The 26,205-nt window shown below is 35.0% G+C and overlaps 1 protein-coding gene across 1 annotated transcript in view; it reads right to left on the bottom strand.

The window, feature by feature from the left end:
• Window positions 1-26,205, bottom strand: part of LOC122801232 (mucin-like protein) — a 468,953-nt gene that overhangs the window by 428,559 nt on the left and 14,189 nt on the right. Inside the window, exons 2-3 of the mRNA XM_044070784.1 lie at window positions 23,001-23,240; window positions 3,298-3,576 (exon numbers count right to left, since the gene is read on the bottom strand). Of these exons, the coding sequence (XP_043926719.1) occupies window positions 3,298-3,576; window positions 23,001-23,240 (519 nt within the window). The remainder of the gene's footprint in view (window positions 1-3,297; window positions 3,577-23,000; window positions 23,241-26,205) is intronic.

Here is a 26,205-nt window from a genome sequence, read left to right as displayed (position 1 = left end):
GCTGGAAAATCAGTTTTAGCAGAGGATGAGAATCAAAACGATAAGCTGATATCATTTTAAATGTTTTCACAGATGTAGGTACCGCTATATATCATGTTGGGAAAGGTAGTAAGAGACATCAGTGACCATGCTGCAGGTAGTTTCATTTAAACTTCTGAGAGAACTGAAGGAAAGATAAACTACAAGAAAATAAATTATAGGATATCAGCAAAGAAAATGTACACATCAGGTAAGAAAGAATGAAGTATGGTAACAGGAGTTAATAGTAGTGTCAATTATGATATACACGTAACCAGGACAAAGCCAGGGACTATATAAGAAGTACTATCAAGTGCTGTAGGGGAAGACATAAAGGCACTGTAAAATTAAATTGAGCAATTAGATTCAAGTGTGGTGAATGAGGCATGAGACACATGAGGGATAAAGGAGGGACAAGCTAAATTATTCATACAAGGTGAGTTACAGTCAATCAATATGCTAAAATGGACCTTCAAATTGAAAATGATGGCTATTAAAGGATGCAAAAGGCATTTTATATGCTTATTCAGTATATCTGTATTAGGCATTGCATTGTGTACATGTACAGACCTGGGTTGGGTGTTATTCCATATATTTGTATCAGATATTGTACTGTGTTTAATGATGGGTATTAAAGGATGCAAAAGGCATTTTATATAAATGTGTAAACATACACACACACATATATATGTGTATATATATATATATATATATATATATATATATATATATATATATATATATATATCAAGAAAGAGAGAGAGAGAGAGATATATAGAGCTTGCCCCCCTGCAAAACTGTAAAAGCCTGTGCTTTATACTTACAATTTCCATGGCAGCTTCACCACAACAGTCTGAGGATCTGATGTACATCTTAATATTTCAAATAATATTCGACCAATTGCTTTCAACATTTTGATAGTAAAGATATATATATATATATATATATATATATATATATATATATATATATATATGTGTCTATGGGTCATCTTCATTTCGTCGACAGTTCATTTAACCAACAACCAAGTCAGCAGGCCCTATTCACTGACACTTCATTTCACCAACACTCATTTAGTCGAAAATGATATATGGCCTATTCCCCACTGTAGAGCGACCTTGGAGTTAGAATATATAGTAAGGGGAGGTGTGGGGGGCACAGCACCCCACAATGGAGGGTGTGGGGGTGAAGCCCCCCCACACACATCCTAGACGTTTTACAGTATACAGATGCATTCTTACAATTGCAATGAATAACTATTACCAACAAACCATTATAGAATCCCAGTATGTGGGGGACTTTGAAGGAAGTGAAAACTGCTACGCAATATTTTGTAGTACAGTTTTATAATAATTAGGTACCCAGATTTTTTGATTGAATGTCTCTACTTTTCAGCAGTCTTTGCACCTATTTTCAATGGCTACACATTGAGTGGTATGCTGGGCCCTGTTCAGTATATCTGCATCAGATATCATGCTGTGTGTAGTTTCAGACCTGGATTACATCCTAACTAGTGTATTTATATCAGAAATTGCAGTGGATACAGATTCAGTCCTTGGTCCGACCTTATTCAATATATTTGTATCTGAATTTGCAAATTTGTACAGATTCAGACTGGGTTAGTCCCTGTCCAGTACATTTTTATCAGACGTTCCATTGTGTGCAGTTTCAAACTAAAGCTGGACCCTACTCAGTATATTTGTTTAAGGTATCACACTATCTATAGACTCTACAGTTTCAGACCTGGGATGCACCATAGTCTGTATATTTGAATCAGGTGTAACACTAAGTATAGCTCTGGACCTTGGTTGAACCATAATCAGTACATTTGTATCAGATGTCACAGTGTGTACAGGTTCAGACCTCAGCTGGACGCTATTCAGTATATTTGTAATAGATATTGCACTGTGCACAGGTTCAGTATATTTGTATCAGTTCAATCCCGGGTTGGGCCCTTTTTGATAAATTTGTATCAGGTATTGCACATATTAAATATTGCATTGTGCACAGGTTCAGTAGGTCTTACTCAGTAAATTTGTATCAGGAACTGCAGGGTGTATAGGTTCAGACCAAGGATTGGCCTTATTCAGTATATCTGTATTAGGCATTGCATTGTGTATATGTCCAGTCCTGGGTTGGGTGTTATTCCATATATTTGTATCAGATATTGTACTGCGTTTAATAAATACAAAGAGCCTGTTCAAAGACACAACAAGACAGTACAGCAGTTAACAGAGGACAGCTGTCTCCTGTATGATTAAATTAAGACTTCATGGTTAGCAAATATGTATTAAAGTTTAATAAAAACATGCAAGTTATACAAAATGGTGTAGCGACTCAATCAATGGCTTAATTATCAGGAGAAGTACCTTAATAATATGTAGACAAGAAAAATCAGAGTTTTAATCAGTCTAAGACATAATTATTGTGTATAGTTTTTCAGGTCATTTACAAAGGCCAAACTAATGTATGGATGTGCAGTGATGAAGATATTGTGTACATCACTAGTAATACCTTATATGGACTTTAATTTCTACAGTTTAGTTTATAAGGTAGGCATCAAGTAAGTTCAAAGAATGCAATCAAGAATAATCAAAATATTAAGAGGTCCTCAGGGCATGGCAAATGTAGGAAATGGGAGGTAAGCAAGGGAAGGCCGTGTCATCAGCATAGCTCTCAACCTCTTTGCACAAAAAGCTGGAGAAAGCCTAAAATACTGGGGGTATTCCCCAAAAATAGGGACACATTTTAAATATTTCTCTTATAGACTTAGAAAGTTGTTAGAATAAAGGGTCTTGTGTTACCATACATTTTTCTGAGGGATAGAAGCTCAAATGTCAGTTATCATTTAGTAAATTCAATCCTCACCAATTTGCTGCAAAAATCCAGTTGAGAGTTATGGTTATCAGTTAGGGAGGTACATTCTGTAACACTAAACAGGAAGTATTGAGGCCATGAGCTAAATGTAAGACTGAAAATAGGAAATATTTCACCATAGTATGACAGTTAAGAACGTGTGTTTCAGTATATCTAAGGGTTCAATTTGGTTTGGACATATAAAACCGTTTAAGGTCAGTGTCTAACTGGCTATCTGTAACATGTGGTTGGGCCTTAACAGCCACTAGTCTTCTTCTGATGACATTTGCAGATATCTGAGTGTTCACAAAAATGTTATGTAAGAGTGCAATATACACTCTGCATAATGTAATCCACATTTGACAGCTTGTAAACAGATGAAAACATCTTACAAATAAAACAGCATGGTAATGAGTAACCTACCTGTATTCTGCCAAGCCGACACTCCATTGTTGGAAACATTTCCAGTGGTTACAGTTTTAATTACAAACATATAGATATATCCAGGCCGTAGTGTTTTAAACTGAGCATGTAAATTTGTACTTGGATAAATAGTCAGGTCCATTTTCAAAGGCATGGAATTGTTACTTATTGTGACCAGGTAGTATTCAACAATTCCTTGGGCAGCTGACCATCTGACAGTAATTGAAGTATTTGTTGTTTCATTTGCCAGAAAGGAAACATCAGACACAAGTCCTGGTTCTAAAACATGAGAAAAATACTATTAAATAAATAATGCAGACATTATGTCAAACAATTATCAATAACTTACCTAGGTGACCATCATACTAACTGTGATAAGCTACAAATAGCATTTTAATAATATGTTATAGGTTTAGAATTCAGAAGTCTATGTGTAAGTAGAAATACAGCACAAAAGATGTTTGTCTTTATTCACTAATAATACACTTTTACCTTTGCATAGGGAACCAGTACAATGTGACTAGGATGAGGTTATTGGACAGTTACCAATGATTTTTGCAAGCTCATTCCATTAAACACAGCTGAGTGGTTTGGATATAAAGTATATATCAATCCTGCATAGCCAACTCTTGGACAATAATACTCTAAACATACAAATGTTTAATATTTTAAACCTGTTCTACTACCTTTTATCTTACTTTTATCATGTGGTGTTTGCTGTCAGTTTTAATATTGCCATATCTGAAGCTCCAAGGTTTTTTTATGCACATAGCACAATGTTCATAAGGTTAGTTCTGTATCTTATTCTTAGGTTCATAGGTAAGTACTTGGCTAGCTGCCATTGTGGCCTGTTTTAAGCTTAGCAAATTTCCCTTTTGGTGCTTGAATTAACTTGTCCCATTTGGTGTTAACCATCTCATGTTTGATAAGTAAATATTAAGCCCTAATGGGAATAAATGGGATCATACCACAGATAATTTGAGGATACTCATGCATGGGATAAAGCATTTGGGAGCTACCGCTGTCCATTAGTATAGAGTGAGCAGTCCTGGGATATCTTTTCTGTTTCCTATCCGTAGATCCAAGTTGCACTTGAATAGGGACAGATATAATCTGTGTTTACATGGATTGCGAAGTCTGTTTCAGAGCAGTATTATCCTCTACAACATATACCTGCACCTCCAAACCACTCTGTTCATGTTGCTGAACAGGTTTAGATCCCTAGACTGAGTATTTCTGATGCCATTTGACTTGCTAATGTGTTGTAAATCCATCAGTATTAGGTCAGAGGATGCCTTATATACTAGACACAGGTATGGTATCTCTGTGGGTGTTTCAGTTGTTGCATGTGTCGGGACAGATACATGGCAAAGGGGTCATCATACTCAATGACATAAGCTCTTAGGTATACTTTCCAGAAAAAAGGATATCTAGAAAACCAGGCCTTGTAGTTTTAAATTAGGCAATATTATGTATCATCTTAAGAATGCATTCATCCAATCCAAAAAAAAAATGACTATACAAGTCATAAAATACTCAGGCCAGGCTATACCTAACAACAACGGAATGCAATATATTAAATAATGACAGAAATTATGGAAGACTACATTTTTCTTTTACGGGCATACTTTTCTACCCTGAAATGCATGTATCAAAGGGAAATGTCAGAAGCGAGTAAAAACAAATTTAAATAAAATTATATTACACATTTCCACATCACATTATGTTGAAATACATTTCATCACACCATGTCATGCCATGCCATGCCATTATCATATCATACATTATTTCTGTAAGGCCATACTTTGTAGATGTTTCACAAAGTTAGTAGTGTAGTCATTAGAATATTTATTACATGATACATTTTCTGGGATAGATTCATAATTAAGGTTATGATATGATATGATATGATAAGGCATTATGTACAGGTATAATCTAATAAGTTATGTTACATTATTTTTTTTGGGCAGGGGTTTAGAAACAAATAGCATACTGTATAGGCCTGTTTCAAGCAGGTTTGCTCAGTGTGCTATGGGTCTGCATTTCATAGACTGTTAACAGTCCTACAGTACTATTACTCCTATCATATGTACTCTTCAGAAGTGTTAATGTAGTAGTCTGTGGGTGTGGCTATTGCAAATGAGTCATATGCTCTGCCCAACAGCCTAGTTTTGTGATTGGATTAGTGAGGTAAACTGATTTGTAGATATGCTGTACCCTTCTGCTTTGGAAAAGAGACTGAATGTACTAGCCCACAGCATTCACCCTTTCTATTTATATAATATTCATAGGTTCATATATAAACACTAAGCTATCAGTCTGCAGACTATTGCAAGTCAAGTCAATAACCAGAGATCCGAATCAAACCATGTACCATGTATATGTGAGGTTCAGGCATTAATGGTTATGGCAACTCTTCTACCCCCAAACATTTCATCTTTTTTCATACCCAGAAGTGCTAATTGTATCCACTAAAGAAAAGATTTATATCTTCAAGTTTTATAGCTTCAAGTTTTTCTGTAATTTTCCTATCAGAATTTCACCTGCTTGATTAAGAGAGATGAGACCTCAATACGAGCCACTCAAGAAATGGTACTCAGGAGTCTGTTGTTGAAAAAGACATCCAGTTACTAATAACTAGTATGCAGGATATATTAATTAAATTGGGCAAAATGGATACCAAAATAAAAAACAAGTTTCTAAGAAGAGACAAGAAGGAAGCTGGAACAGTGAAAAATTCTTATGAAACAACAAAGCAGCGGTTTGGAAGAAGCTGTAAGTGATCATGAAGGGAGAATGAATGTAAATCTTAGACTATTTCTTTAAAAAAAATAATTGGGTCATAGATAAAGTTGATAATTTAGAAAATACACTGACATGAAAGAACACTAGAATTTATGGTATACCTGAAAAGCATGAGGGAGACAATACAATAAACGTCTTACAAACCTGGTTACATAAAACATTACATTTACCTGAAACTTTATCTTGTGGAATTGAAAAGGTACATAGATCCCTGAGACAACCTTCAAAGTAGGAAAACTTACCCCACCTTCAATTATAGTTAAGTTTATGTCTAGCTTAGAAAATGATCAAAAGTTAAAAACAGCATGGTCCAGCCCACCTATTACAAATAGCTGAACATGTATACAGATTTGACAATGACTATTCCAGTAAACCAAATGAGTAAAAGAACATCCTGCTTATCACAGACTAAGGAACTTACAAAGAACAGTATAACCCTCAAGAGACAAAGTAAGCTGAATTCTGAAAAACTTTTACTAAAATTAAAAAACTTAAAAACAAGTAACTTTTATTCTCTTTCTTCACATATGTCTACAATCTCAAGGGAAGCACCCAGATCTGCTCAGAACCGGTGGTCAAGGACACCATGTACATAAATGCTGTAGTTATAGCCAACCTGCTGGCAGACAGGTTCAGTGAAAACTTCACTCCTCTGCCCCCCCCCCCCATCAGTAAAACAGGACATCCCCAGTACCTGCCCCCTTCTCTTTATCTCTAGGGAGCAAGTTATCACTGCCTTCTCAAAGGCAAAACATACAGCCTCCATAGGACTCAATAACATCTCAGGCTACATGAACTCAGGCAAGAACTTGCAGCACCATTATGCACATCGTTCAACCAAAGCCTTAGTACCGGCTTCATCCCATCTGAGTGGAGGATAGCTACTGTCATCCCCTTGCACAAAAGTGGGGTGTCTACTGATCCAGGAAATTAAAGACCCATCAGCCTAACTAGCCTAATCTGCAAGGCCATGGAGTGGATTAACATGGACCTCATTAACAAGGACATTGGCGACCGCCAGACACCACTTGATCCCACACAGTTTGATTTTGTCATGGGGAGGTCATGCCTGTTAAATTTGATCGACTTCTTTGAGACAGTCACCAAGGCCATAGACAAGGGGAAGATGGTGCAAACCGCCTACCTTGACATGCCCAAAACCTTCAATACTATTACCCACTCAGGTATAATAAATAAACTCTCTCAACTAGGCATTGATCCATATTATACCAGATGGGTAGCAAACTGGATCAGTGATAGAACCCACCTAGTCAAAATAGGCAATGCCACCTGAGATAGTAGTTCCATAACAAATGGTATAACCCAGGGATCGGTCATGGGGCCTCTGCTGTTTCAGATCTACTTCTCGGAGGTGCAGGCCAAATCTAGTTGGCTATGGCTGACCAAGTTTGCAGATGACTGCAAGCTGGGTGCTGTCACCAATTCCCCTTGTGATGTGGACATCCTCCAAGAGGGTCTCACACAAACAAATGACTGGTGCCAGAAACATGGCCTCAAACTGAATGCTAAAAAATGCATCATCATCCCTTTTGGAGAGAGTGACGTCCCACAAATTATCACATTGATAATAAGGTCCTAAGCACACAATCAGTCGTGATGGACTTGGGCAGCCAGGTTAGTAGCAAACTGACTTTTGACCATTATATTGCCTCCATTGTATGGAAAGCTTCCTACATTGCCCACCTCATTAGTAAGTGTATCTCATGCAGGGACAAATGATCATAACACTCCTATATTCTTCCCTTATAAGACCCAATATTGAGTACAATGCCCCTTTCAGCATATACCTCACAAAGCACATGCAACAGCTGGAGAAATCACAGAGGTTCCTCACCTGAGGAATCCAGGGCTTCAAACATCTACCCTACACAATATAGGCTAAAAGCCCTGTCCCTCTACTCAGTTTTGATCACCTCCTCAGAGGTGATCTCTATCTGGCACGCCATGGAATCTCAGGCCCCACCCTGATGGGACTACTGAAGATCCGCAAGTCAAGCTCCACTCGAGTAATCTGCACATGTGATCTCAACCTGGTCTGTGACATCAATAGGACTTGCTGGTAGGACAGATTTGTATCCCAGAGACTCCCCCTTTTGTGGAACAGACTCCATCTTCATGTAAAGCAGAGTACCTCATTAACCTTTTTTAAGTGCAACCTGGATACTGGATGTGTAACAGAAAATACACCCCTGGACAGTGGCATAGCTTGCTGACTTGTCAGAATATGGGCTAAATTCTTGGTTAGGCTTGTAAGGGCCTCAGGGCCAATAGCCTAGTAACTTCCTATGATCTTATGATTCTATGATTGTATGACTTTTATTTTGTCCCGGTCCCTTTCAATAAACACACATTACACCAAATGACATTTGATGACCATTATTGAAAACCCATAAATATAACTTTATTGACCAAATAATATTTTCATTAACCACAGCATATGCATCCATATAACTATTAAATTAGGCCAGTGTGACCCTGCTCATCCCAACCAAGTAAGAAGCATCCTTACCTCCGCCCACTTACTTTACTTATCAAGCAGCATCCAACCACTCACTTGCATTTCCCAACTCATTACTATAAACATCCAACCAAATAAGCAGCTTCACCACCTCTGCTTGCTTACTTTTACATGTCAAGCAGCATCCAACCACTCACTTGCATTTCCCAACTCATTAAAATAAACATCCAACCAAATAAGCATTGTCCTCACCTCTGCTTGTTTACTTTTACTTACCAAGTAGCGTCCAACCACTCACTTTGATTTTCTTACCTATTGAAATGAACCTCCAAAATCAGAGGGGGAACAGAAGAGGGACAAGCTTGTTCCCCTTCCTTCATACCAAGAGTTCCAACAAAACTTTACAAAACAAACCTAACCGTACACTAAAAAGGTTGAAGCCAAACATCATTCGTTGTACTCCATCCCCTCTAACCATATTGGATCCCTCTCATCCAAAGTACCCAGTTGCATAAACAACTGAAATCAAGCCAATGAGCCCTCTTCATCTCCAAATTAATACCCATAACCTTGTAAAACCTCTGTGAATCAAACATATCCTCATTTATCCGAAATACCAATGGTATCTCTGCAATTATTTACAGGCCATAGCCTTCCAAGTGTACCATCAAACAGGATATAACAGTGATGATGAACCTATGACACGTGCCAAAGGTGACACACCATGACGTTGAGGGTGACACACCAGCTTTCACCAACACCCAAGTTAACAACTGAATGAACAAAAATACAAGTAATTAATTGATGTTAATCAAATTAAATGCAATGTGTTCCATTTTTTTTTTAGTTCAATTCAAAATTACTATTAAAAGTAGGGTCATTTTTGGTGCACTATTTTAAGCCAAATTAGTGCACATATTGTTTCCCCTATTGTAAATCACTGATTTTTCTTTTACTTTTTAATGCATAGCAACATATATATGATTGGACTGTATTTTTTTAAATAAATGAATATGTAAAGAATTGTTTCTCTCTGTCGGGGGGTGGGGGGGGGGGGTGATATGCCAGAAGAGTCAAGATACTCATTTTCCGAATTTTTGACAGGCTGAGCCTAAAAGGTTCACCATTACTGAGATATAATAATGCCCAAATTAAATTTATTTTTCAACCGATCAATATAATAATTCAACCATACCCACTGCCTAATACAAAAAAAAAATCCAATGACCATTGCAGTATTTGCTCACCAATGCACCGCCCTCTTAATGAGTCTCAGACATTCCCTACCAAGGCAACACCAGAACATTAAACCTGATGCAACGCAAAACCCCACAAGGGCAATTGCCTACCATCATGCCTAACTGCAGCTTTATTTTCCCACCCAATATATATAATAATGAACAAAACAGGATTTATTTCCAAAATCAATTTAAGGGCAATCCTACCATCACACCAACTATCCAGTATAAGCAGAAAACATAAATGACCATCCTAGCATTTGCTGACCAACAAACCCCTAACAAAATGACTAAAACACATCTATAACACAACTGACACATAAACTGTAACCCCATGAACCTTCATTTCCCAACACCAAGCCCGCAACAAAACCTATCTTGACAAAAGCCAAAGTAATTCAGTCTTCACACTCTTCACCTACCCCAGCTCCTCAAACCAATGAATCACTGACCAAGATAGAGTAAATTCACTTAACCTTGTCACCTGTGCAACTACAGTACTATGCACCAAGTTACTAACCTGTACCCAAAACAACCCGAGTAAACTGGCCGACATGCCACCACATGACTCTAAAAGCTCAACATCCTTAAACTGTTGTTTGTTCCTTTGTCTTTTCTTTGAAGCTTTCCTTCCCAAACATTACCTATGCAATTAGTAAGGAATTAAAACATAGCCTACATCTGTCAAGAAACTCAAACCCATGTCTTGCACAACAAAGCACCCAATTCCTGAACTATCCCTAAACACCTGCATACCTACAATGCTTCCTGAAACCCTATCAACAAAATCATCCAAAGTACATGTGAAATGGACCACGTCCTACTCTCTGTAAAAACCCTAAAGTGTTATGTGACATAACTAGTACCTTCTTGAGTGACAGATTTGTCACCCCAACGATACCACACCTTTGGTACTCCAGCATCCTGTCAAGCAGAAGGTGTCATTGAACCTCTACAACCACAGGTTAAGCAACTGGATGGGTAACTGTAATTCACCCCAAGGGTTCCACCCATCTCCCTTTTAGACAATGGCAAGCGGTGCTACACATGGAAGCCAGGGCTGAAATTGGCTGGCTTGTAATAGCCCTGAAGCCATTAGCCTAATAACTTTCTATTACTGCTATGAGTGTTGTAACTCTACTCCACCCATGGGAACCCACATTCCCCATAAACAATCCTCAACACTGCTTTACCCTGCCCCCCAACTTACGTCTTCCTCACTTGCCCCATACCACCCCAAACTGCAGTAGACTCAATTAACTCGAATAAGGTATGATTACCTGTTCCCTCACTGTGCACCTCTCCAGCCACCAGAATATTCACCCCAGCAGAATCCATTACCTTTCAGCTTCACTTCCCTCAAGGCCACTGACTGTTGATCACTCTGCACACTGCACTCTGTGACCATGTTGTGCACCACTCTGGTGACAAGGACATGGTTTAGCAACCAGGATATCCACTGCAACAGCCTCTATCTCCTTTCAAACTCACTTCCTTCAGGTTCATGACCAATGCCGAGTCTGCACTTCCCTGCCTGCAAAAGGAGGGAAAACTGTAAATTCTCATCACACACACACACACACACACACACACACACACACACACACACACACACACACACACACACACACACAAATCCAAAACTTCTTAATGACAACCTTAAGTGTTGCTCATCAACTGCACGGCCGCTACTCTGGCCGTCAGCTGCTACTCTGGCCCTCAGCACCCATTCTGCAGAGTACAACCTGGCAGCTTCACTCCTGTGCTGCTCCATTCAACAAGTGCCTCTAACTCAACATGCACACAGTGATGACAGTTAAGATGACTACAACTTGTGGAATACCTCCATAACATACCCATACCTCTCAGGTGTACTGCATCCCTTGGAGCACTCCTCATTTAGGGTCAAAACAGTTCATGTTCAAATTGAATCATCATCAGCCCCCTTTTCACATTTTTTTTCAACATGGGGTCGGGGTATTGTGTTAACTGTTGCCAACTCTCTCGATTGAGTGCAACACTCCTGCCTTCTTCAACACTCATGCCTAACTGACGCAGATCTTCTTTCACACAATCCATCCACCTCTTTGCTGGATGTCCTTGCTTCCTCTTACTTTCTTCCTGTCTGTCCTAAATCTTCCTCACCAGATTGTCTTCTGCTTTTCTACACATGTGCCCAAACCACCATAATCTGTTCTCTTTGATTTTTTCTGCAACTGGAGCTACTTTGGCTTCTGCTCTTATGTCCTCATTTATTTGTCTGTCCCACAGTGTGCATCCTACCACCATTCTCAGGCACCTCTAGATTCTTCAACTGTTCTTCCTTTACTGCCCAGGTTTTTGTACCATATAGTAGTACTGGTCATACCACTGTCCTGTACACCTTACTTTTCAAATTGAATCATTATTACATTAAAAGGCCTATTCTATAAGTAAACTAATAAACTGTCAAATGTCTTATGAGCCTCATAGTTAAAATTGTTAATGAGCCATTAAAGAGCTGTCAACCATTTGCCCATTTGTTTCTCATAAATGGCAGCCTTCATAAAGGTATTGTGCTTACCAATTCAGCCTCCTCACACTTAGGGTCTAACCCCCACCCCCCATGACACCTAACCAAATCTGGATTAAACTATCAGGTCTGGTGACTAGACATCAGGAACCCTGTAGAGTTTGAACTGACCTAAATTATGAGGCAACATTGGGGTAGAATTCTGTCCATTATACTGCTTCTGGACAACAGCAATGTCCACTTATTGCAACTAACAGTAAAAGTGTGCACACACCATACCTCTCAACTTCTTAGGGCCAAACTTGTAAACAAAGATATAAATAAGAAAAGGACAAAGGCCCAAGCAGAAAGCAGATGGCCGTCCATTTCAATAATTCACTTGTCGAACTTCACAACTTCAAAATGTAAACATTCTGTGAAGTTCTATACCCAGGTATATTCATGCACTCAGATCTACCATTTAGGGTCCTTGACCCTCCTAATGCATGCCTTTAGCATGTGAGAAAACGGAGCACCAACAGAAAACCCATAGAGACACAATATATCTGCCGGCTTCTACAGATGATATTAGCAGTGATCTGAACTATAGAATATCACACTGTGGGTCAGCAACTCCACCCCTTGTGCCACTGTGCCATCCATGCCTGTCAGTATTGTTGAATGCATAGAAGAAAAAGAAATAGTCTGGAAAACTCAAAATATCAATTTAATAGTGAGATTCAAAATAGGGACATCAAACATTGCTCTTACCAACTTAGAATTTAAAGTGCAACCAGGAGCCAATGCCAATGCTTCCTATGTGGGTGCTTGGTGATGTGAGACACCAGTCTGTTTCGGAAATCGTATAACACTTGCCAAGACCCTGAAAATTCGGCGACTGCAAAAGTAAGCTTGAAGGCTGTTCGGTTTTCTTTCCATATTAAGGCAGCCATATTTGGGGGAAAAGCTCTGCTGTTGTAGTAGTCAGTAATGATTTCTTATTTCTTTTTGCACCCTGAAGAAAATCATGATGTTGGTGTGTGTAATATAATGATAATGAACTACTGTAATACTAAAACTTCAGGAATACCTCTCACTGTCCAGATGTTTGCCTCATATTTTAATCTTTTCTTAATGAAATTTGTGTTTTTTCCAGGAGATCACTGAGGATCGAAATAAATAAAGAAACACATTTGAGTTTCATGCCCCATATCTCTCAAAAAACACCTGCCAACACAAAACCCATCATTCCAGCCACATTCATCAAGCACTTACATCTTGAATCAAACACTCAGCTCCTGAAACTCAAACCTGACATGACAGTCTAACTTCAATTTCCAGTGACCTGCCAGAAACCCCAATGTTATGGAAAATGGATAAATTATGAGGTAAAATGCTGGCTATTCTGCGAAATCTGACAGCTGAGAATATGAGCACCACTCATTTCATTGTAATGCCCCACATCCATAGAAATGTATTTACTTCCTTTACTTTTTTTTTTTTTTGTGTGTGTGAACGATCCCCAAAGTAACATATGGAGTAACCTGACCAAGACATTCATCCGCCCCCATTAGCAAACAAAAATATTTGCCACCCTAACCAACTAAACCAACCTCTGAACTTCTTAGTGTGAAAATTCTGAACAAAGCCTGACATAAAAGGGTAACAAGGGCATGGATCATCATGGAAATGGACCCAGCATCTAAGCAGAACAGAAAAGTACATTCTGCAAAAAGTGTGCAGTTGAATATAACAGTTCATACCTCTCAACTACCTCCCCCCAGCTACCACTGCCACATCACACATGCACAATCAACCATTGCTCGATGTTCCCCCTAGCCCATGAAATCCTCCTTCTCATCAGAAAGCCAAAGCAACAAATGGGATTCTTAATACCAGCTACCTTGCCCTCCATCTCTATCTCTCAATTAGGTGTCTTTAACTTCCATTTCAAGGATTTACCCCAATTCACCATTTAACCTTCTAAACGTATTCGGTAAGACATAAAGCAAGTTGCACTCACTTCCCTTCGTATAGCTCTGGAGTATTTTCCGTCTTTTTTTTTTTTTTAATACCTCTGTGACTCACAACTGTCATAGTGTAAATGCAACTGTCTCGATGTGAGAAGGGGCTGTGAAGAAAGCAAAACCAGGTGGCACAGTCTTTAATAAAGTCTGTCAAGGATTTTTTTTAATTATTATTTTTTTTTATTTAAAACCTACACCATGGTGACTACCTGTCTACACCCTGTTATACCATGCTCATACCAGCACTTGAAATGCACATCACATAGCCTGCAGCAGCACGGACAGTGAGGTACCACTCCCTACCAGAAAGGCCACCATGTAATGAAAATGATTTGCAACTTTGAGGTGAAGTCTTGACCAAGCCCTAGCTACCCATGGACCATAGACCCCAAAATAGAAACAACTGTAAATTTAGCTCTTGCAAACTTAGAAACGTGTTAGAATAAAGATTTTGCAATAGTGCAAATGTCCTGCAGGGTATTATTTTTAAAATTACAATGATTTGTCACTTACTTGCCATGCCTCCCCTAACAAACTGCCATGGTTCCCCTACACAATCAGCATGCAAAGCTGAGATCTTCAAGCTACAAACCGATCTGCATTACGACCCTGCAACCTGCTGGCCACGTACACCATATGCCTCCAGCACGTGTCTCTGTCTCTTAGAGCTATAATCTGGTGAAAATCTGTAGAATTCAGAGGTATGCCCCCATACAACTCTGGCCATCCCACTTCACTCCTTCTTCCTACAAGATGAAGTTAACATGCTGAACTCTCTCCTGACCCTGATCAGTCTTGTTTATACTTATTGCCTAGGGCTTGTTCTACAAATTGTTATAATAATTTCTTAACACTGTAAATGATTTTAAAATACACTTGCACCATTGATCACACCAAGACACCTGCAGATTAGTTATCCACCCTAAGTTGTTGATAATAGTAATGGGAGAAAAAATATATAATCAGGTAACCATTACTCACCTCCATCTGCCCATTAGTATTAACCAAGGCCTACCTGCACCAACGTACGTCCAGGTTGTCTCAGATGTAAATTCAGTGTCTAGCAAGTTCATGTGATTCCTCACCCAGTTACACTCGCACATAACTTATTAAGTCCCTCCCTACCCTTACCTCATTTCCTCTTAATCATCTTACTTTCCTATTTAATCCTTTCCTCCCCTTGCCCCAACTAACTTCTTCCGTTACCCTCATAAAACCCATTACTACCTCAATATATTCGGACCTCCACCTGAAGATGTCCCTGGACCAATTGGTTTGTTATCAAATCTCATTTCTGAAACAACAGATTTACCCTTTAAAGGTCTGTATTGGACTTTAAACTTCAAAACGTATGTAAGTATGTATTTATATTTTTAAGTTGAAATGTTTTTCATGATAAGGAATATAAATTGTTAGTGTTACTGTGTTGCTATATTTGCAGTGAAAGACTTAATATATTTCATTTAACTAAACTTAGAAATATATTTATAAATGTTAAACAAATACTTCCTGAAGGAGAATGCCTTTAAATTATATGAAAAAGAATTGATAACATTAACAGTTTATAAGTTCAGAATTTTATTTTATTTGTTTAGCTTTGCTTACTATGTACATTGCTGGGTTAACTGAATATCAGATCTAAGTAATATACTAATTAGAAGTGCTATAGTGCTGATGATTTTGCTTTCTTTGTTCCTGTGTAACCCATTCCTTTCACAGGCCATCTGTGAAGCAAGTAACAGTTAGAAAAAAACTTAAGAAGAAAAGAATATTGCTGTGAGCTGGATTTTTGCTTGCCTTACTTTCAACCTGCTTCTTGAGCTATTTTGAAGAAAATATAGGCCAAAGTTCATCACTGATCTCTATGAAAAGAGAAGGACGTTTTATTTTTCTTTCTTTTTTTCTTAACTATATATGTGAGAAATCTAATCTAGCATGTTTTTATTTGTTTTTTCTTATATGCGACAAATTGATAAAACAAAAGTTGTTCTAATGTTTTATATTAAGCTGTTGCTGACATATAATGTGGTTATATTGTGCTGGATGCTAGTAGTTTATGCTGCAATGTTATTAATTCTAACTGTACATAAAAATGGAAAGAATTAAAGTTAGATGGTTACTGATTTGAACATTTTAAAAGACTTAAGAATAATGAGAAACTTACAAAGGAAATTAGCAGGTACTGTGTGCTGTCAGTTGTCATTTTCACATGCTGTAATCAAATTCTAATGTCAGGATGTAAAGCAGTTCACAATGGCTAAAAACAGACATTCAAACTAAACAAACAGGAATTTATATACATATATATATATATATATATATATATATATATATATATATATATATATACATATATAGTCAAGATTGTTTGTAATAATAGAATTAAGAAGATCAAATATCATATGAATGATATGCATATGCACAACAAATGAAATATCTACTATGTAATAAAAGAGCAGTATCAATATGTTAAGAAATATGTACACATACGGTAATCTCTAACAGAGAGCTTGTGATTAAATAGTGCTTTGATGGGAAATTTTATTAATGCAAGTTTATTAGTGGACAAATAAAACATAAAAACATATTTGAATAACAAACTACTTATAAAAAATATATAAATTGCATATACCTGCATATGGCAGAAATGTGAATGTATAAGATCTTGTATAAGTTACTTAGAAAATCATATAAAAATATTTGAAAATATCCTGAAAGCTGAAATTTCAAGCTTAGTCATGTGAGCTTTGAAGCTTTTTGCATATTGCAAATTATTGGATTGATTTTTCAATATGCTTGAACTTGAAAAGGGAAAATGGGATTTGAATTTAACACATTGTAACTTATGAATACAATATGACTGCATTTTTGACCCCACAAAAATAATAAGACAATCCCTTTGACCTCTGAAATGTACATATTTTATGAATTAGTTTAATAAGCTAAAAAATTTGTAAATATTTTGATATTTATCATATTAAGAGTATTGCACAATTTTGAGATACAGACACTTGTACTTTTAGAATTAATTCAGAGCTTTTAGATCTATAAAATCTGTGTATATCTTTTAGCACGATGAATATATATATATATATATATATATATATATATATATATATATATATATATATATATATATATATATATATATATATATATATATATATATATGGTTTCACTTCATATTACCGAAATGCTGAAATATCGAATTTCAGAATTTCGACAGTATAAAGCCGAAATAATCACAACACTGACATGTTACAATCATGAAACCACAGCATCAAACATACACAATACAGCACACCAACACAGACTATATTACAGCAGAAATACATACAGAAACAAAGAAAAGACAAACCATATCAGTCTAAACCAACTATAAGCAGGGGGGGCAAGCCACCCTGCACCCCCATGGGGATGTGCCCCCCACATTCCCTGCTACTTAAACATATCAACTCCAAGATCGCACTTCACTACACTAAGATGAGTTATGTTGTTATATAGTACATTAAAAGGGAACATGACTAAGGTTACAACAGGCAGTCATGAAGCATGTAATGGTATGTTTGCCATTTTCTTCTGTGAAGTGTGATCTCAGAATTGATATATTTAAGTAGCAGGGAATGTGGGGGGCACAGGGGTGCTTGCCCCACTGCTTATAATTGTAGATGAGTAATATATTTCTCTATGTATTTCTGCTGCAATACAGTCAGTGTTGGTGTCCTGTATGTTTTTCAATATTATGAGATTCAGTATTATGAGTTTTCTGTATTTTGAGCTTTCGAGATTTTGAGTTCAGGATTTTGAGCTTTCAAGACTTTGAAGTGAACCCATATATATATATATATATATATATATATATATATATATATATATATGTATATATGGATCTACATCATAATGTCATAATGTCATAATGTCAAAGACCCATATAGTCGAATTACAAAACATCGAGATGATAACAGCGAAAAGCCATTTAATCAAAACCTTAAAATAATGAAACCTAGAACATCGAACTATACAAGTTATCAAAAGTTTGGTCTTCACTTAAAGAAACACTGCTCCATTTAAAGACACCCTACACTAAATAAGTATCACCGGTTTTGAAGGGCGGCAAGCCCCCTTCCACCCCCCTATATTGAGGGCTGTGCCCCCACACTACCTCTAAATTATATATACCAACTTCAAGATTGCATGACAGTGAGAAAAGGGTAAATGTCCTGATCCTCACTATACCACAATCTCCATTTCAAACTACTTCTAAAAGACATTTATTTAAATGCAAAGTATAGAGTTTAATCTATTATCTATTAATGGAGATGAATTAAATAATAGCAACAAAAGGAAATCATTAATAAAATATCTAAAATTAAATGGGGGAGACATTGTATTATATCAAAAGATTCACTTGATATATAAAGATATATAATATTTAAATAACTTAGTTTATGAAATATCATAATCTCCTTCTTCTACCAAAAAGAGAAGAGGAACTGCTATAATTAGGAGAACATTTTCTAGGATGTCTAAGGTCATGGAATCCATTATTGATCCCAAAACAATGTATATATTTGTAATCATTAAATATAATGGCAAACGCTATACACTAGCTAATTTGTACTGGATCCTTGGAGCAGGTGCATGAGTGGGTAAAGACCACTCAAAGTTTCTACAAAGTTATTGGAAGGGAAGTTTAATTTTGGCAATGGAATTTAACTTCATATCTAGTATAGAAGATACTTGTGAAGAAAAGAAAACTAAAATTCTTGCATCAGCTAAAGCACTAAATAGATGGATTAGTAATAATAATGTAGTTGATTTAATAGTACAAACTGAAGATAAGTCAGTTTTTTTCACTCATTATTCTTATGCACATGGAACACAAACTATTTATGCCTTCACAGATTTATTGAATAAAGTGAATTAGTTTAAAATTATTCCTTGACCTTTATCTGATCATAGTGTAGTGATTATTAATATATTATTGGATATAATGATATTTCAGATTATTTATAGAATCCCAGAAAATATGATGAAATTAAAAGATTTTAAGAGTTATCTTAAAGAGCAAATCAAGACTTTATGTCTTTGAGTGATAATAGGATAGTAATGTCATACTATGGAATTCTTTAAAAAGCACATTAAAGATAGAATGGGAAAATGGGCTAGTAATAAAAGGAAATAGTGGGATAAAGAGTTGTTTAAATACACAATGAAATACACAATAACAGTAAGGTTTGAACAAAAAAAACAAAAAAAAAAACAAAGAAATTAAAAAATACTGAAGTCATTAAAAATTAGTGACAAAACATCCAACAGTTTGGATGCATACAGTGGAGACAACTTAAAAACAAATAACATTGCACAGTTACTCAATGACTGCAAAAATCTATATAGATTAGCTAATAGAAGTAAGATGTTAAGCAAAAGGCATAAATCAATAATATCCAAAATCCTCACACTAATAAGCTTTCTTCAGATATAGAGAAAATTCCTAATATTTTTTTTAAATTCCATAGGGATCTTAATAAATATAAAAATAATAATCCAGATGATTGCAAAATTGACAAGAATTTAAAAAATGTTACAAATAAACTTAATGACTAACAAATATTATTGTTGAATAAGCCTATTACCCTAATAGAAGTTAAACAAGCTTTAAAAAAAGTTAAAAATAGTAAAGCTCCAGGGTTAGACGGTTTAATTATGAAATTATATAGTTTGCTTCTCTTTAATATTTTAGAATTACTCAGTGACATTTTCAGGGCAATTCAGATTGACAAAATAATTCCTCCCTCATATAAATTTTCTGTAATCTCACTTATACTTAAGGAAAGGATAATGTTAGTTTCCTCATATAGACCTATTTCATTATTCAGTGTCAACTATGAAATATTTATTTCTATTTTTGCTACAAGATTAAGACCTAAAATAGATTAATTAATGCATATCAAACAGGAAATTTATAGTCAAAAGATTAATGTTTGATAATATAAAAAGGGTAGTAATTATCTTAGATTTATCAAAAGGAATGAAGAAGAAAATGGTCCTAATTAGCTTAGATATCAAGAGAGATTTAGATTCTATAGATTGGAACTACTTGTTTAAAACTTTAGAAGCATTTGCATTTCCAGAACAATTTATTGGAATATTTAAAAACCTGTATAGAGACTCTAAACCATATATTAAAATTGGATGTTAAATTTCTCAAGGATTCACCCTAAACAAAGGCATAAAGCAAGGGTGACCCTTGTTCCCTCGACTATTTGCATTAGTTATCAAACCCTTAGCTAACAGTATAAGAAGCGATTAAAAATTAATGGAATCTCAATTAACAAGTATTGTCAATCTAAAATACAAATTTTTTTCAGATGATATTTTACTATCTCTAGGAGATTTAAATTATTCAGCTGAAGAAACAGATGCAAAATTCAAAGGTTTCAATGAGTATCACTGCTGAAATTTAATAATAACAAAACTGAACCTTTAATAATAAATCAATTACTAGATAGTAAGCTTAAAGATAAATATAAATATAATTGGAATGGAAAAGAACTAAAATATTAGGAATAAAATCTATTAGGATGTGAGTAAGATTATTAATAATAATTTTGAAAAAAATAATTGAAGATGTGTTACTTCTTATTAAAAAATGGAATGAATGTTTATTTTTATTTTATTTTTTTTTACTTTTGAAGACAGGTATGTGCTTATTAAAACAATTTTAAACCCAAGATTATATACATATGGCATTCAATAGCTTTAATACCGGACAAAAATGTTAACTTCACTCTTATGGTATCCTAAAAAGCTGAGAATTATTTATAGAAATCATATTAGATTATGGGAATATGATAGTATTAACTTCTGTTAACTTCCCCATGTAGAATCATATTCTATTGCTGTAAATTTTAACTCTATTGTACTTTAGATAGACTCAGTTTACACTAGTCAATATAAAATCAATCAGGAACATATTTTACTAAATTCTTATAAGTTTATCAAATGATGACAAATTAGAAACATAACAATTCTTTCATTTGGGTGATAAAATTTACCTTAGAATGAAATTATTTTCAGCCTTTAGACTCTGCATATATGAAATTAATTCTTAAACCAGTTAAGAAATATGTTTTCAAAACTCCATTAATATCAAAATGGACATTTTTGTGCTTTCCCATTGCACACACTGTTAGATTTAATGAAACTCAGAACAATGTAAAATGAATTTACTAAAAAGGAATTGATTAGTATTATGGTCTGATTGCTTCGAAAAAGGAAAAGCTAAGTCAACAGAATATTTAATGAAAAATTATAAGTTGGATTAATCTGTTGACCAGTTAATATTATTCATCAGTAAGAAATTAAGTGAATTTGTAGATAATGTGAGTGAAGAAGTAGACAACACTATTCCCCCATTATATGAATGCTATCGTCAAAGGTAAATTGACACAGAAAGAAAGCTTGTCGAAGTTATATAAGTTAATTATAAATAATAATAATAATTCTGATGCAAAATTCTGGAACTTTTTAGATTGTAGTGAATTGAGTGACACAGTAGATGGCAAGAATAAAAAATTGTTATTTAAATTATTTAGTCAAATTTCTTTAAGTTTATAGTGGAAGATTGTATGTGGAAATATAAACATAGAATGTTTGTTACTCCCTATAAAATTTCTAAGTTTAGTAAAATTACTTCTTCCATCTGTTGTAGGTATAGTAAAGATGTAAAAGCTGATTGGACACACATGTTTATGGATTGCACCAAATTAAATGTATATTGGGAAGAGATAAGTATTATTTTTAAGAGGATTTGATCCAATAATTATTCTTTAACAAGATCAATAATACCAATGAATGTTCCACTTCCTCTCTGTAAAAAAACAAACAAAAAGGTTTTGGAGTCTTTTGACAGTAGCTAGAAAAGTTATTACAAAAAGTGGAAATTGACTCTATTTCCTACATTGAAAGAATTTTTAAATTTCGAAACATTACTAGGTAAAACTTAAAAAGAAGTGATCAGGATAAGATCTGTAAATCATACTAAGAATTTTAGTTTTTGGTATAGCCTTGAAATGTTGCTATTGAAATACCAAGACCCATAATGTGTTAGATGCATAAGATTACCTTGATGATTAAATGTGTTCCTAACATTGTATAACAGTATGTGATGTTGAATTTCTTCCTTTCTGTGTATATACTGTAAATATGTTAAATTAATAAACACTTTCTTTAAAAAAGTTACTATCTTCAAAATGACATTGTTGTCTTCTGTTCTGTTTCATGAAGAGTGCATTGGAAATGTTATAGGCCCATAACTATGTTTTACTGCATTTTGCATATAACACCCTTCCTCATGTTTGTCATATCAGTTAGAAATCCATCCATCCTCAAAACTTTTTCCCATTTTGCACATGGGGTCAGGGTGTCACTTTCAACAGTGACAATCATCACAACATCAACAGTGACAATTAGTTAGAAATATTAAATATATTTTCACTTGATCATGATACAAGGCTATTAAACTAATACCCATGGATTTGGGATACAAATAGCAAGAAACTTTTATATTCAACATCTTCTATAATATATCTGTGTATCATTCATACACGTGAATCAGTTTCAAGTTGTTTTTAAGGTATACAGTTTATGGAAGGAGTTACCTGTTGTGATATTCACTGAATGAATCAATACACCTCTGCTTGCTATTTGGACTGTGTAGGTTTGCCCAGGTGTAAGGCTGTAAAAGTAGCAGGTGTTAATGGAGAAATTAAACTGGCAACTGAAAGTTCCCTTGGGAAGTATGGTGATATTATAGTTGGTGCAAGTAGAAGTAATGTTATCTGACCACTTTAGGGAAAAGCTGGTATTCCACTTCTCTGTGACTATTATCCCTCCAAGATCTGAAAAAAAAAGAATGAGATGTCATGGTAGCATGATGAAAGTAAAATATAATATACAACAGTGTAGAAAGAATGATTTATGATAATGTTACAAGTGCACAATGTGACAAATTTTATCCAAATCCTTACTAAATGCATTCTTTGCATTCCACTAGTCACTTTTCCTTTGACCATAACACTCACTTCATTAGCTAAATGTGTCTGGATAATTCTGGATGTAGTATTATGTTTCATAAATACTGCAGTAATTTTTCTGGCAGCCAAAATTAAAGTTTTCCTCAAACAAGCATACATTTTCAATTAAGAATGTTTGATCACATTTGATATTTGTGCTAGACCATGTTCCTCAGTAATATCAGTTTTTCTACACATTATTTTATTTAATCTCAAGTGATTTTAATGCATTTAGCTTGCAGATATCTATCAGTGTGTGTGTGTGCGTGTGTGTGTGTGTGCGTGTGTGTGTGTGTGTGTGTGTGTGTGTGTGTGTGTGTGTGTGTGTGTGTGCACATTTGTATGTATATATAATTTTGTTCACTGATGCTGAACAGCAAAATGCCAATATCACAAATGCTGACCCAATTCCAGCAACTCACAAATAATTGAATCACTGGAATGGGCTCTACCAAGGGTCTTGTAGGTGCCTAGTAGGTGCCTCACACTCATACCACTCAAACAGTAGACACTAGAAATCTGGACAAAGGCTAAAGAAAAGTAACTACATCTAGTCAAAAATCTAGACAACTAATTAACATTGTAGAATAACTACTTCCAGTACCAGTAGGATAGTGAGAACAAGCACAGAGAAATACAAGTTTAAAACAAAGTGGTGCGAGGGTATTGTCATATGACAAAGGCAGATCACAGTTGCATGACAGAAAATAACAAACATTTGAAAGAAGGTTGTGCACCCTTAGGTATATTTTATATTGGACACAAAATGTAGAACAGTTTATTTCAATAGCTACCCAACTATATATGTAAGCAGCACAAATCCTCCAGACAGTTGTGCTCCATATTAAATTACTGACAGTCTGTAAACACATAATTAACCTAAAACTCAATGTTGACATCAGATATCCAAGATATGCGAGATTTTGAATTTCGTGCTTCTGAGTTTTTGTTCTTTTCAGGTTTCCACTTTATGGGCTCAAAATATTGAAATTCGATATTTCAGCATTTCGAGCTTCTAAAGTGAATCTGTATATACATATATATATATATATATATATATATATATATATCTATCTAAACATACACACACACACACACACACACACACACATACATGTGTATATATATATATATATATATATATATATATATATGTATATATATATATATATATATATATATATATATATATATATATATATATATATACACACATATGCACACACGCACACACACTCACACACACACACACACATATATATATATTTTATATAAATATATATATATATATATATATATATATATATATATACATATATATATACATATATATATATATATATATATATATATATATATATATATGAGTCTAGGACGTTGTCTTGAAAGAGCAAATGTCCAAAACCCAAACAAACAGCCAGGCATACTTATGTGAAAGTGATTTTAACTGAAGAAGCACTTTCGCATAAGTATGCCTGTTGCCAAGACTGTAATATGGTGTGGATAAGGGAAAATTCCCTTTTCCCTACTGTAGTGCAGTCTCGGAGGGAGAATATTAAAGTGGGGGGGTGAGGGGGCACAGCCCCACACATGGGGGGGGTGCAGGGGGCAAAGGCCTCCTGCTAAAATGTTAATGTAGTGTTTTTTTTTTTTAGTAACACGTTTTAACGAAAGAGCTTTTTCGATAAAAGCACTTTCGTTAAAGTGTGTTCGGTGATTATGGATTCGGACATTTGCTCATTCAAGCAAACGTCCTAGATCCATATATATATATATATACATATATATATATATATATATATATATATACACACATACATTCAACATTTTTATTTCTTTAATTTTCAGTAACATAACTACAAAACTCATTTCTTCTGCATCAAAATGCCATAATACCTCTTCTCCTCTCAAGGCTTGTAATTGATTTCTCTTTTTTAATGTTATTAATCTAATGTGTCAGCCATATTATTCCTTATTAAATCTGCTCACACCATTTTACCATATTAAATCTATTTTTAGCTCGCACATTAACTCTATTTTTAGCTCGTGGTCCCAGATTACTTACTTCTACTTTGGTACCATTTTAGTATTACAATCCTTCCTAAGTCATGTTTTAAACTATTTACATCTAAAGAAACAGGAAGCAAGCTCTTCTTTATGCTTTACTATTTTTATTTTTATTTTTTTTATTTTCTTTCCTGTCACTCTCTATGCCCTATAGCATTCTAATTTTTACTTGTGTTTCTTCTCTAATAGTTTCACGACTATGTTCACCTGTTTTCAACATTTTATATCTATTTTGATTTATTATATCTCTATATTGTTTCACGTAACGTCCTTATATTATCTAAATTTTCATTACTAATATCCCAATCTGACCTCATTCCTTTTTGACATACTTATTAATAGCCCCATCAGCTTCATTTTTACTTACATTTTTGTTCCATAATTACTTTCCATTATTATGCACATTTTGCCATCCAGTTTGTTCACAATCAAACTAAAAATGTCCATGCACATTTTCTCCAGTTCATTTCACTGTATCTTTTGCTAATCCATTTTCACAGTATTAAAATCATATTTATTTTGGGTGGTCATTAACAAAATGATTAACCACATAGACAGCAAAATGCTGGGTGGTTCTAATACCTTATGGCTTATCTGTATCCACTGACTTTTTGTTACTGTTTAATAATGTGACCAATAAATGGTTTAGTGAAAATGAATACATTGTATCAATGAGGGGTTAATCATTTGTGCCTTATAGAATGGCAGATCTAGTGTACATGGT

The sequence above is a fragment of the Protopterus annectens genome, chromosome 4.part1 (assembly GCF_019279795.1).
Source record: "Protopterus annectens isolate FY-2018-M chromosome 4.part1, PAN1.0, whole genome shotgun sequence".
Classification (NCBI taxonomy): domain Eukaryota; kingdom Metazoa; phylum Chordata; order Ceratodontiformes; family Protopteridae; genus Protopterus; species Protopterus annectens.
Note: the sequence above shows the minus strand (reverse complement) of the source record. Positions and strands in the feature narration are given on the sequence as shown.